General features: G+C 42.7%; 1 protein-coding gene across 4 annotated transcripts in view; it reads right to left on the reverse strand.

Moving 5' to 3' along the window:
• LIMS1 (LIM zinc finger domain containing 1) overlaps positions 1 to 12,785 on the reverse strand; it is an 83,048-nt gene that overhangs the window by 37,757 nt on the left and 32,506 nt on the right. For 2 of the 4 annotated variants that reach the window (XM_004704322.2, XM_045283950.1), the window contains exon 2: positions 4,953 to 5,112. In XM_004704322.2, the coding sequence (XP_004704379.1) occupies positions 4,953 to 5,112 (160 nt within the window). Of the gene's footprint in view, positions 1 to 4,952; positions 5,113 to 9,820; positions 10,104 to 12,785 lie in introns of those variants that run through there. The other 2 variants (XM_004704321.2, XM_045283949.1) reach the window with 2 other exon arrangements.

Below are 12,785 nucleotides of genomic sequence, written 5' to 3' on the forward strand. Positions count from 1 at the left end.
AAAATAATAATAATTTATAAATTATCAAGGGTTCATGATGGAGGGGGGGTAAGGAGGGAGGGAAAAAATGAGGAGCTGATAGCGAGGGCTTAAGTAGAAACTAAGTTTTGAGAATGATGATGGCAACAAACGTACAAACGGGCCTGGCACAATGGATGGATGGATGGTGATAAGAGTTGTACGAGCCCCCAATAAAATGATTTAAAAAAAAGAGTTTACCCTTTCTCCAAGCCTTGGTTTCTCTTCTCCCTCTCATGAACCCCACCTTCCACTGCACCCATGTTAACACCTGTCAACCATCCAGCCTGCGGCTTCATCTTTCCTCCCTTGCCCTGCTAACGTGAAAGTCTGCGCCCCTTGGTATGAAAGTCTTTTCGTTGTGTTTTCTTTCCCCCTATAACAAGTCCATCTGTGCCATGAAGTGTTTCATGGCTTCACCATCATTTTTTAGTGATGCATGGTATTCCATTTTTAAACGTAAGACAAAAGCAAGAAAAATGGCACAGAGTGGAAAAGATACATCTACTATTACAATCAAGACGGAAGCCCATCAGTCCTGTCTCAAACGGAAAACAACCTTGATTTGTTTGCAAGTGTCTTTTCTGGAAAATAACTGATTATTGGTATTTTAGTTATCTAGGAGACCTGTGGAAAAATGGACTTAAAAGAAATGAACTGATTGTGGTGATGACTGTACTGAACCTGATGTGACTGAACTATTTGATTGTACGATATCTGAATGACATGCCCCAAAACTGTTGAAAAATAGAAAAGAAAAGGGAATTTTTTTTCATGAACATTTTGAGGCCACCTTGTAATCTACAAGTAGGTGGTTTTAAAATACATTTTTACTCTTCTGAACTTAAGAGGCTAAAGTCCAAATTGAGGGCAGTGGTTCTAGGGGAAGGTTCTCTTTGACTCTGGACAAGTTCCTGTCTTCGTTCAACATCCGTGGGCCCAACATTTTCTAAGAGGCTCACAGTGCAAGGACCCAACCGACACACTTTTTTCTCGGTGGTCCTCAATCTCTGGTCATGAAAAAAAATTTTTTTCTTTCATATCTCAAGAAAGACTGACCCAAGATACAACCTAACTCTATAGAGTGTAACCTGCACATCGATATATAAAACCTAAGTGTCCCTGAGTCAATTTTAACTCACAGTGACTCTAAAAGACAGGGTAGAACTGCCCTTGCGAGTTTCTGAGACTACAGATCTTGACAGGAGTAAAAAGCCTCATCTTTCTCCTAAGGAGCAATTGGTGGTTTCGAACTGCTGGCCTCTCAGGTAGCAGCCCAATAAATAACCGCTACGCCACCAGGACTTCTCACATGCAGAGATTAGGATTTACAACACAGAGGTTAAGTGCATCGGATTACAAAAAGAGGGTTACTGTGCAACACTGGAATCCTGGGCTAGTGAAGTTGGTAACTATTTCTGGGGGGCACAATTCAGTCCATAACACAGGGCATAACTGAGAAAGGCCTTGATACCTTTTCCTCTAGTATTACTCAACTAAAAGGAAGAGTCTCAGTCTCCTATGCAGTTCAAGAATCCCTGGCTTGGAAAAAGAGTTTTAATGGTAAATGTTGTGGCTAAAAAGAAATCTCCCCGAAGGCTTAAAAGGGTGTAGAGCTAGAGCAGTAGCTCATTATTCAATGACATCTGGGTAGCGTCTTTTGGAATACTGTGAAACAAATCCAGACAAGCAAAGGGCAGAATGTCTCGGGTGGAGGAGAACAAGGATGAGTCATGCTTTATTCTGTTCTATTCAAGGCGGTACCAGAGCCTTCCCCTCTCACTCAGCATAAATGGCTTTGCAGATTACAGAACCCAAATATGGAACAATGAGCTTCTGCTGTGGTCATGCTCATTAATGGAGAGAGTGTAACAACGTCATTAATTCCTGGCGACAGGGCAGTGACGGACAAAGAGAATGGTCAAGGGCTGGCACTCCAGGTTGGTCTCAGAGGGAAGAGCGGGCAGGGAAACAGGAACTCTGTTTAGAACAACAGGACTCCAGTTCTCACTTGCTCCTTTAGAATCTGTCCCGAGATCCTATGTTTCCATTGGCCACAATCATCCATTAAAAAAAAATCATGATCTTACATTTGACAAGGCTATACATGGGGAAAGGATACTGTTTACAGGTATTAGGGGACAAACCTAGATTCTAAGCCTATTCATGTCCCAAGCCAACTATGTTATCCAGGACATTTCGATCTTTCTGGGTCTCAAGAAAAAGCGAACAAACAAAAACGAGTGGGTGTAAGGAGGTGAGTTACAACCTATGGACTAATGCTTCTTCTGAAGCCAGCTTCCAATGATTCTTTGAATGTGCTTTCGAAGTCACTGTTCTTTCTGCAGTCCAGGCAGCCTTCACTGTGGCCGATTCTTACAGTATTTCACCTCGACTCCACCGAAGCAGGTCTGCAGTCTCTAACTCCACCACCATCACGACTGCAAGAAGTTGTCCCAGCTCCTTAGGCCTTCCTTTTCTTCCTAACAACCCCAGACCACATCCTCTAGGTGCTGCCCTTTATTGTCAGCCTGAGCTCCACCCACTATCCCAGCCAGGACATCACCATTTACACCCCCACCCCCACCCCCACCCCCAGCTTCTCTTCCCCTCCTCTTCCCTCCAGCTGGAGGACACTGGAGCTCTCCTGCCACTTCCCACCCCTCAACTGTCTGCCACTTGTCCTTCGCATCCAAAAAGGCACCACCCTTGACAAAGAGTGGGACCACGCAAGAGAGAGCAAAAAGAAAAGAGAAAAAGAACTTCTGATCCTATTCCCAACGTTTTTGTTCTATGAAACGAGTGTCATCTGGCACATAGTAAGACCTCAATGCCAGTGAATATAATAGCATTCCCTAAGCAAACTCTGAAAGCCCTTATTTTTGTTAAACACACACACACACACACACACGCACACGCACACAGCACTTCTGCTCTGCCTTTCTTGTGGCCACAATGGGTTAAACTGCTTGTCTGGGGCCCAGCCCAGCCAGACTTCACAGCCCTGTGTGGCATTGTTTCTATAGGAAAATGTCTGAGTGCCAAACAAATGACTTGCTAAATGACCTTTAAAAACTACCTTTCCTTCCTCAGAAAGCACTTCTAAACTTGGGAAATTAAAAAGTCTGGTAGACAAAAGAAACCAAAGAGCAGCCACCTATGGCTGTACCACAGTTGTACATAATACATGATCTTATCGAGAATTGTATCTAAATAGCATTCATATGCAGTTATGTAAAGATTTAAGTTGTTCATCATCGAATTGATTTTTCTTTTCTTTTTAAAAATTATTTCTGCTTTCTTTCTTTTTTTAATCACTTTATTAGGGGCTCATACAACTCTTATCACAATCCATACATACATCAATTGTGTAAAGGACATTTGTACATTCATTGCCCTCATCATTCTCAATAACATTTGCTCTTCACCTAAGCCCCTGGCATCAGCTCCTCATTTTGCCCTTCTCTCCCCACGAATTGATTTTTCACACAAGAGCACACACCACTCTGATTTTTCATTTACACTATGGGTTCAACCTCTCCAGTCCACACCCCCACCTCCACCCCACCCATGTTCCTAATTCTCATGCTTATCTGAGAAAAGAGTTTTAGTAGTGGTGAGAACAAATACAAAGGATATGCAGACCACATGGTAACACTTGAGGATCAAGAAAAACAGACTTGGAAAAGGGATACAAAATGCACGGAAGAGTTAAATACAGACAGTGTATCACCCTACAACATTTTTTCAAGAAGAAAAAAAAAGCGTGTACTCACGGTTACAGAAATCTACCCTCCTCTTTCTGACACTCTTTCTCTGCACAAGAAGCAATTCTTGAGCACTTGCTCTGTACAAAAAAACCCCAAACTATCTCACTGCCACTGAGCCAATGCTGACTCACAAAGACCCTATGACCCTATGAGTTTCCCCCGTGGGTTTCCAAGAGTGTAATTCTTTAGGGAGTAGAAAGCCTTGTCTTTCATAGTTTCGAACTGCTAACCTTATAGTTAACAGCCCAATGTGTAACCACTATGCCACTCAAGGCCCTGTAGAGAGTGGTGGGAAAATCAGACACAGTCATCTAATCTGAGAATAATCCCATAAGAATCACTGGCACAGACACGGTATTTGGTGAGGAACTTGGGCTAATAGATGGAAGAGAATTAGTCAACGATGGTCACGAAACAGGTAGCAGACACTCACTTAGAAGAGGATGTTCAATAAGAATCTAAAAATAGGAGCCAGCAAGACAGAAGGTAAAGCAGGCTTCAAACGGCTTGAATAAAAATGGAATTAAACAATAGTGTTCATTCATTTCTCCACTTTTTAAAAAAACTTTTAATTGTGAATGAGGTGGAGGTTACGACGAGAGGATTTGGTTTGCTGAGCTGGAGTGCTTGGGACTGACAGCTCATGTCATACGGCGATGAAATAAACACCCCGTCCTGTCCTCCACTCCTGTACCCCTACCACCCGCAAAAAACCCCAAAAAACCTGCCATCAAGTTGATTCCAACTCATAGAGCAAAGCAGAACCGCTCTTTTGGGTTTCTGCTAAGCTGTAACTCTTTGCAGGAGTAGAAAGTCTCATCTTTTTCCATGGAGTGGCTGCTTTCGATATGTCGACCTTGGAGCTAGCAGCCACATCCGTAGCCCACCACACCACCAGGTGAGGAAGTAGGAAAGTGAATCGAACGGTTGTAAATGGAGAGCCTTGTTACGGCATCCGATCTAAGACTGTTACCCACATTATGCCTACTTAAGATATCACTGACCTGACAGATACCAGCAGTATGCTCTCTGCTACTTCAATATAATCTCTGAGACTGAACTTCACAGTGAAGAAAGGTGGCTTTGGAAGGGGGAGAGGGCTGGGGAAGGAAAGGAAAGGAAGAGGAGGGGAGATACCTTTACACTTCTGCCAGCTTGACTCACCTCATAGAAGAGTCCCTCTGGGAACTGCTGGAAGCACTGGGCACAGACAAAGCACTGCTCGTGGTACAGCTCGCCATTACTGTTCACGATCTTCTCGGCGGGGGCAAAGCCCCCCTTACAGCGCTCACAAGTAGCATTGGCCAGGGCATTGGCCATGTTGCTGCAACACACAAGGACAGAAAGTCACAGATGATCAACCCTTTCTTAGATGCAAGACAAGAAACCAGCACAAGGAATTGAGTAAATTCTATCTGATCATAAAAGACATGTTTTAAACATAAAGGGTTTTTTTCTTGTATTAATTAAGCACTCTTAACTCAAATTGTTCCAGTGTCTATTCCACCCAGCACCTTAGGTTCTGAAATGGTCTCCTGTTTTGACTCTGATTTTCTCTTACTTTGGCCTTCTTGAGTGCCTACTATGTGCTAGGCTCATAGGGCTAAAGAACCAACCAATGTGCCCTCAGGGACCAACAGCTTAATGAACATACACACAAGTCAGTTTCCCAAAACCAGTCTCTATCTTTCTGAGAACAGAAAGAAAACTGCAGGTCAACTGGATGCCCTGTCATATCTTAGGTATGACTTATCTTTGCTATTAAATCTTTTCAAAAGCAACTGGTTAAGTCACCCATACATTCAGTCAAGATGTCCTAGTCCTATTAGGAATGGCCAAGACAAGCAGTGGCCACCATTACTGCATCTTAACATCACAGGATTTGACATTGTAATGACCGCTTTACAGATGGATGGAGGGTCAGAGAAGAAAAGTGACGAGCCGATGTCACTAAGCTATTAGAAATGGAAAACTGGAATCCAGGTCCCTCCGCTCACAGACCTACAACAGCAATCACTTGATTATAGTATCAAAAAAAAAAAAAGATTATATTACCTATTTCCAATACATGAAAGGACAGGGTAAGATAAGCCATCGTGCTTGATTTTGACAAATCAAGGATGTGAAAATAGGGTAGCTGACTCGTCATTCCAACGGTGATTCCCAGGGCTCCAAACCAATTCATTCTGGTTTAACACCCTGTTGAGAACATGCCTTTAACAAATCCCCAGGTGATTATAACTGCACACAGATTCCACTATGCCTTAAAACTCTCACTCCCCCTCCCCCCCAATAGATGGAATAAATGTCCCAAATTCTACCCAACTACTGCAAGGTCTGGAAGTAAAAAACAAAATGGCTTTAAAAAAAAAACACTTAAAAAAAGAAAGGAATAGATAATTATTTAATCTCCCGTATACTTCCTGGATTTTACTAAAGAACTGTCGCTTCTCCAAGACCTCCAAGTGGAGCAGCTCCCCTGGCAGAGCAGCCCAGCGCTGGCCTCTCTGTCCTTGGTAATTTCACAAAGGTTTGGGGTTAGCTGTTTTCAGATCCGTGCTCACAAATCAAAAGCTCTGATGCCCACAGCTCGTCCCCAGGTTCTACTTCTGACTTCCCAGATACTGAATGCACCCACCTTGTAAAAACAACCACCCACACCTATCTGAATCTTCATACAGAGCCCTGTGAGGTAGGTGAAACAGGAAGTCTCCATGTCACAGACAGATCAGCTGCCTACCTTGTGACCACCTCTATGTTTTACTGTCTCTTCACGGAATTGTAACCACCAATGTGAAAGTGGTCACACAAAAAAGGATTCCTGCTTTGCAGCCTTAGCCTAAGAACTTCAGGCAGAAATACCACGTCCACCACCCTGTATCCATCAAAAACCCTATATCCATCAAGACTTGGAAATACAATTAAAAGGTTAGAAAAGGGAGGAGGAGGCAGCTGGGCAAACCTGACCAAGGCTTCGGGCAACCTATCTTTTCTGTTAAGGCTAGGGAACTCACCCCACTCCCCCACCCCCGGGTTACTTTCAATTATTGTGGATTGGAGAGAGAAATGCATAAAACAATTCTTCTTCAACTGGTTCCGTGGTAGTTTTAGCAAAGCTCTGAAAAACGTTCCTCTGACCCAAATCCACAAGCATCACGTAATGAAGAAGTAGGGCCAGTCCCACGCCTGGCCTCATTCGTTCTTCAGTACGGCTCTGAGAGCAGTAAGAAAAGCGTGTTGAACGGAAATACAGGGCCTTAGGGTTCACTCTAAGCCATCTCAAAAGAGCTGGAAAAGGACAACGCTCTGAAAGGTCCCAGTTTATTTTCACCTAGATGAGTAGTTCTCAAAGGGTGCAGTCACCCCTGCCTTTTGGGCTCTGGGAGTACCATGCTCCGTATTCAACTCCGTATCTGTGGGAGGCGGTATTCCCCTCACCCCTTTTCAACAGTTTTATTGGCATATAATTCATACATCATACAATTCAATGTTCAATCCTAAGAGTTGTACAGTGATCGTCTTTACTTTCATATTTTCTTTCCTCACTACCTCTATCATGGCCTTTTCAACAGGTTGAATACAGAAGCAGATATGCGAGAATCTCTTATTAAGATAAACATTAACAGAATTGCAAGACTATAAAATAATGCCTTTATTCTCTCTCATTTTTTTAAAATCGTTTTATTGGGGGCTCATACAGCTCTTATCACAATACATACATACATACATTGTGTCAAGCACATTTGTTCTCTCTCATTTTTTAAGGGGTGGTGGTGGTAATTTTCCATAAAGATACTACTGTTAACATGTAATCAATTTGCCATTTTTTAGTTAATTAATATTCTACAGTTTTCTCAGTCATAATTTCTAAGAAACTAAATAATGATAGGCAATATTGCCCCCAATGATTTTCACGTGAAAAGCGAATCTTAAAGTTCGATAACTACTGAATTGCTAACACTCTATTATATTATGCCGATGTTAGCTGCTATGGAGTTGATTCTCTGATTCACAGCAACCCCTGACACAACAGAATGGGGGGGTTGGGGGGGGGGGGTTGCACCATCTTCCTGATTGTGCACTTGACCCTGAGTTACAGCCACTGTGTACTTTATGTGCCTTCCAGGCCAGGGGCTCGTTTTCCATCCCAATGTTCTTGTGATCTGTGGGTTTACATCGGCAATTTAAAAATCTGTTTCGCCAAACCATTCTTCCTACTCTGACTTAATCTAGAAGCTTGGCTGAAACCTGTCAGTTATGCTACCAGTACTTCATTTTATTATATGCTATTCACATTCAAGTTCAAAATACTCAAATATGTAAATATTCCTTAACATCAGGAAACTAAGTGGACACATTACAAAAGCAATCACATAGTTATCCCACCCCCACATACACACAGAGAAAACAAACAAAAAAATAGAACGAGCTAGTTTCAGAGATATAATGTAGTATGCATATCAAGAAGCATTCCTTTTGATAACAAGCAAGAAAAAATAGTAACAGAAAACAAGAACATTAGAAGACAGACACATTCTAGGAAGAAGCAATATACTCTCACGACGTAACTGAGCCAATTACTGTTTCTTCTTTTCTTATCTTTGACCCTTCAATATTATGTGTGTATTTTATATATACATATATTTCATAATATATTAGTTAGCTTTATACTTATTATCTCCTAATTCTATTTTTCTATAAACATTTTAATCCATTTTATTATGGTGTTACCATATTGTTTTGTTCTTAACTTTTTACTGTAGTTTGAGCATGACTTTTTAATAGTCACGAATAGCCTCACAGAATTATACAAGCTGTTATTCAGTTTGTCAAAATTAGTTGTTAACTTTTCAGGAAAAGATTGTCACTAAAAAGTCTCGATGACAGTTAAGTGCACATGTGGCTTTAACAGGGGGCTTCAAAATGTGACACACACACAGAACTCACATACACATCTTTAGTCAAACATAACTGATTTAATTTATTTATTTTCACAAGTGAACCTTACACAGAAAATTTGGCATCATACAGTTTTCCATTTTTCAACGGATTTATTTTCTGTTTTTAAAATGCAACAATGTATAAATCCAAAAGTCACCTCAAAAATTCACTAGGTAGTTAAAATGTTAGTTACAGTATAGTGACAATTCCCACAGCTATTCATGAAATGTGAAAATACAGTACATCTGTTGCAGTATCACAGAGAATAGACTCATGGGAATGGAGAATTTTGTCAGTTACCTTTTCCTCACCCCTTTTGTGTCAAGTTTGGGATTTGTAATAGTCCTAGTTTACAACTTTCATTTAGGTCAACCATCTTACTCGGGCTGCTCTAAAAGGCTATCCTGTAGCACTATGCATTTTGTAAGTTTTTTGCTAAAATTAATTTAACAAAATCATTTAGACGAACCACTTATGAATTCTTTAACAGGTCCCCCTCTACACACACACACACACACACACATTTTTTCTTCTATTCAATCCTTTGACGACAGTAATTCTGACACTCAATTAACCCACTTCAAATCAGACTGTTAAGCATAACACAAAGGTAGTTCTTTATACGTAGTCTTTAAATAAAATTAATTGATTTCCCCAACCTCATCTCCCTCTACTTTTGTGAAGTTTTAAAGTACCAGTGTTTTCTATTATAAATCCTCTCAATGAAAATTCTGAAGCCCCCTTCTTTGAACGACATGGTAACGATGGTACTATTATCGGGGACCTGCAGCTATACAGAGGGAGGGTCATCATAAATCAGAACAGACGTAACAAGAATTTCTCCATCCACACAGATGACAAAGACTTCCTTGCTCTCACTTTTAAAGGAGCATCTTCCTTGAAGTCACATTTGTGCTTCCTCTATTGAAATGTCTTTACATGACAAAGCACCCTCCCCATCTCACAGAAAGGAAAACTACCACTGACATTAAAGTACATCGCACAGCATTGGCCAGGCCAGAAAGGACAGCGAAGGACAGCTCAAGAAAGCTAATCCAGAGGAGCCGTTCTCTGAGAGAGGAGACACTTACAATTTCGCATAAAAGTCACAAAACTCCTTGTAGACTTTTACGTCACTGTGCCTGCGCTGCAGTTTGGACACAGCCCTCTCGTCTTCGTGGCCATTAGCCTCGTGGGCATTGTTAAGGGCTGTCTGGGGCAGTTCTTCATGCTCTGGGATAGCACAGGGGCGCACTCTGCCAGGGAACGCCATCCTGGGGAGAGGCGGCCGGCTCTAAGCCCGGGGAAGTGAACCGAAGGACCCAGCAGCAGCAGCAGAAACAATATTGAGGACTCCCCCACTTCCCAGACAGGGGTCACTCCCACTATTCCCACATACGTCAGCCTGCCAGGCTGGCCAGGATCCCTGCTGGAACTTCAAGTTAAGAGCTCCGGCAGCTCAGCTCGGCAGGCAGCAGGCAGCCAGCGGGACAGCCCTGGAAAGCATTCCACAGAGGCATGGCATAGCCTTCGGAGGAGCAGCCTGCTCAGTGGAATGTGGCCATAAACACTACTGCGGCCAGAGAGGGCTCTACTTGTCAGGGTTGAGCAACCGAACCCTACACTTTTCAGCTTTGGTGGGCACACAAATCTTCTGGAGCACTTGTAAGGATGCCATCCCTCCCCCCAAACAACAACAACAACTCCATTTCTAATATGATGCTGCTGGTACCCTCTCTGCTGGGGAACCAGAAGCCCGAGCTCCCGTAATTCCAGGGCATACTTGCCATACAGGCTTTTTAGTCGCTTTCCTCTCATTTGTCTGAGTCTCTGAGATTAAGGGCGAGTTTTACTAGCACTCGGTACATACTGAGAGATCAACAACGTAGTTGAATGAAGACTTAAGTGGAAAAAGAAGTAAGTGTCAACCTTGTTTCTAGGATCTACAGCTGATAGAGACGCTGGGAGAAGCCATCAGAGTTGGCTGCGATGCAGCACAACCTGATGGACAACAGGATGAACAGTGAGAGTCTGACAAATGTCCCGTCTGAGGCCACTGCTGCAGCTGCGGTAAGGGCCCATCTTCTTGAGGGCCTTCTTTTTGACTGACCTTCCTACTTTACCAAGCATGAGGTCCCCCTCAGGGGCTGGTCCTTCCTGATAAGATGTCCCAAGTATGTGAGACAAAGCCTTCCCTTCCTCCCTTTTAAGGAGCATTCTAGCTGCGTTTCTTTCCAGGCAGATTGGCTTATTGTTCTAGCAGGTCTACGATACTTTCAATGGGCTTCGCAGGCACAATTCAAAGGCATCAATTCTTCTGTCTCCCTCATTCATTCCCACCTCTTGCATGCCTATGAGGCATTCGGAAATACCACGGTTGGGTAACTTAGGTGAGCCAAAGTTCTTAGTCTTTATCATTAAACTGAAAAACAAAACAAACCAAAACCCCTAATTCACTGCCATCATAGCAACCCTCCAGGGCAGGGTAGAACTGCCCCTGTGAGTGTTCTACGCTGCCGTTTTTTTTTATTTTTTATGGGGGTAGAAAGCCTAGTTTTTCTCTAGCAGTGCAGATGGTGGCTTCAAACTGCAGACCTTCAAGATCAAAGGCCAACACTTAACCACTACACCACCAGGGCCCTTTATCGTGGTTTAACAAGGCCAGAATCTGCCCAAGACAATCTAGAGCAGTGGTTCTCAACCTGTGGGTCAAAACCCCTTTGGGGGTCGAACAACCCTGTTTTCACAGGGGTTGCCTGATTCGTAACAGTAGCAAAGTTACAGTTATGAACTAGCAACGAAAATAATTTTATGGTTGGGGCCACCACAACATGAAGAAGTGAGGGCCACAGCATTAGGAAGGTTAAAAACCACTGTTCTGGAGCAATGGGAAAGGGAAAGATGATCCGCAGAGCAGGTCACTGTAGAGATAGGTCAGTCATGAAACCAGCAGCAAGGAGGGTAAGCTGTAACTGAGATTCATAGATGTAATTATAAATAATAGCTCTTGGAGTTACTAAGTGTTCACCGTTGAATCAAGTGCTCATCACGTCCCTTTGAGGGAGCTATTTTTATACAAGAGCAAAATGAGACACATTGGGAGTTGAATCAGTCCCTGTGGAGCCAACATTAACACCAGGTAGTCTGATTCTAGAATCTATGGTTTTCATGCCACTGGAAGAAACATTGTTAGAAACAATTAATGAGGAGCAAAATGGATAAGGGAATGGGGAGAAATGGGAGGAGAAGCAGAAAATGACACTAAGTCTACCTAATTTGACCCCAAAAGATCTCAGAGTTCAGGAACTCAAGTGCTGGGGGTTATCGAGCCTGCCCAGGACCAAAGTTTAAGGATAAAGAAGAGAGGGAGTTGCCGTTTTAAGTAGGCAAAAGACAACCTCATGGCTTTAATTTTTTTCCTTTTTTATTTCTTAGTTTTCCTTTAAATAATGAGCATGTAGAAAACAGAGGAGTTAGAGAAGCAGGGACAGACCGAGAATGATGGGCAGATACACACACAAACACACAGACTGTAGGCCAGAGACAGAATGCATGGACTTAGGGGAAGCATGGTAGAGGCATGTGGAGCGCCACACAAGGGCTTCCCCAAACTATTTTCTATTTACATTTCACCCGAGTCTCCTGTTTTCAAAACTCAAACTCAATGTTCATTCCCATGATCTTTGATTATCGTATCTGTATACTGGGATCAATTCCACAAACGGGAGCTTGTTCTCCCCAGGGAGAAGATTCTGGATAATAATTTCAGTAGTTCTAGGCAAAGAAATTTTTTTTTCTTGGACATAGAATAAGGAAGATCAAAGAAAAATCAATGCATTGAATTGTGGTACTGGAGAATAATACTGGAAGTCCCATGGACTGCTGAAGACAAACCCATTTGTCTCGGAAGAAGTACTGTCAGAGTGTTCTGTAGAGGCAAGGATGGCAAGATTCCGTCTTACATGCTCGGGACACGTTGTCAAGAGAGACCAATCCCTGAAGGAGGACATCAAGGTGGCAAAATGGAAAGGCAGCAAAAAAGAGGAAGGCGCTCAG

Source organism: Echinops telfairi, unplaced genomic scaffold (genome assembly GCF_000313985.2).
Source record: "Echinops telfairi isolate 266 unplaced genomic scaffold, ASM31398v2 ScPeMD7_7467;HRSCAF=8505_1, whole genome shotgun sequence".
Classification (NCBI taxonomy): domain Eukaryota; kingdom Metazoa; phylum Chordata; class Mammalia; order Afrosoricida; family Tenrecidae; genus Echinops; species Echinops telfairi.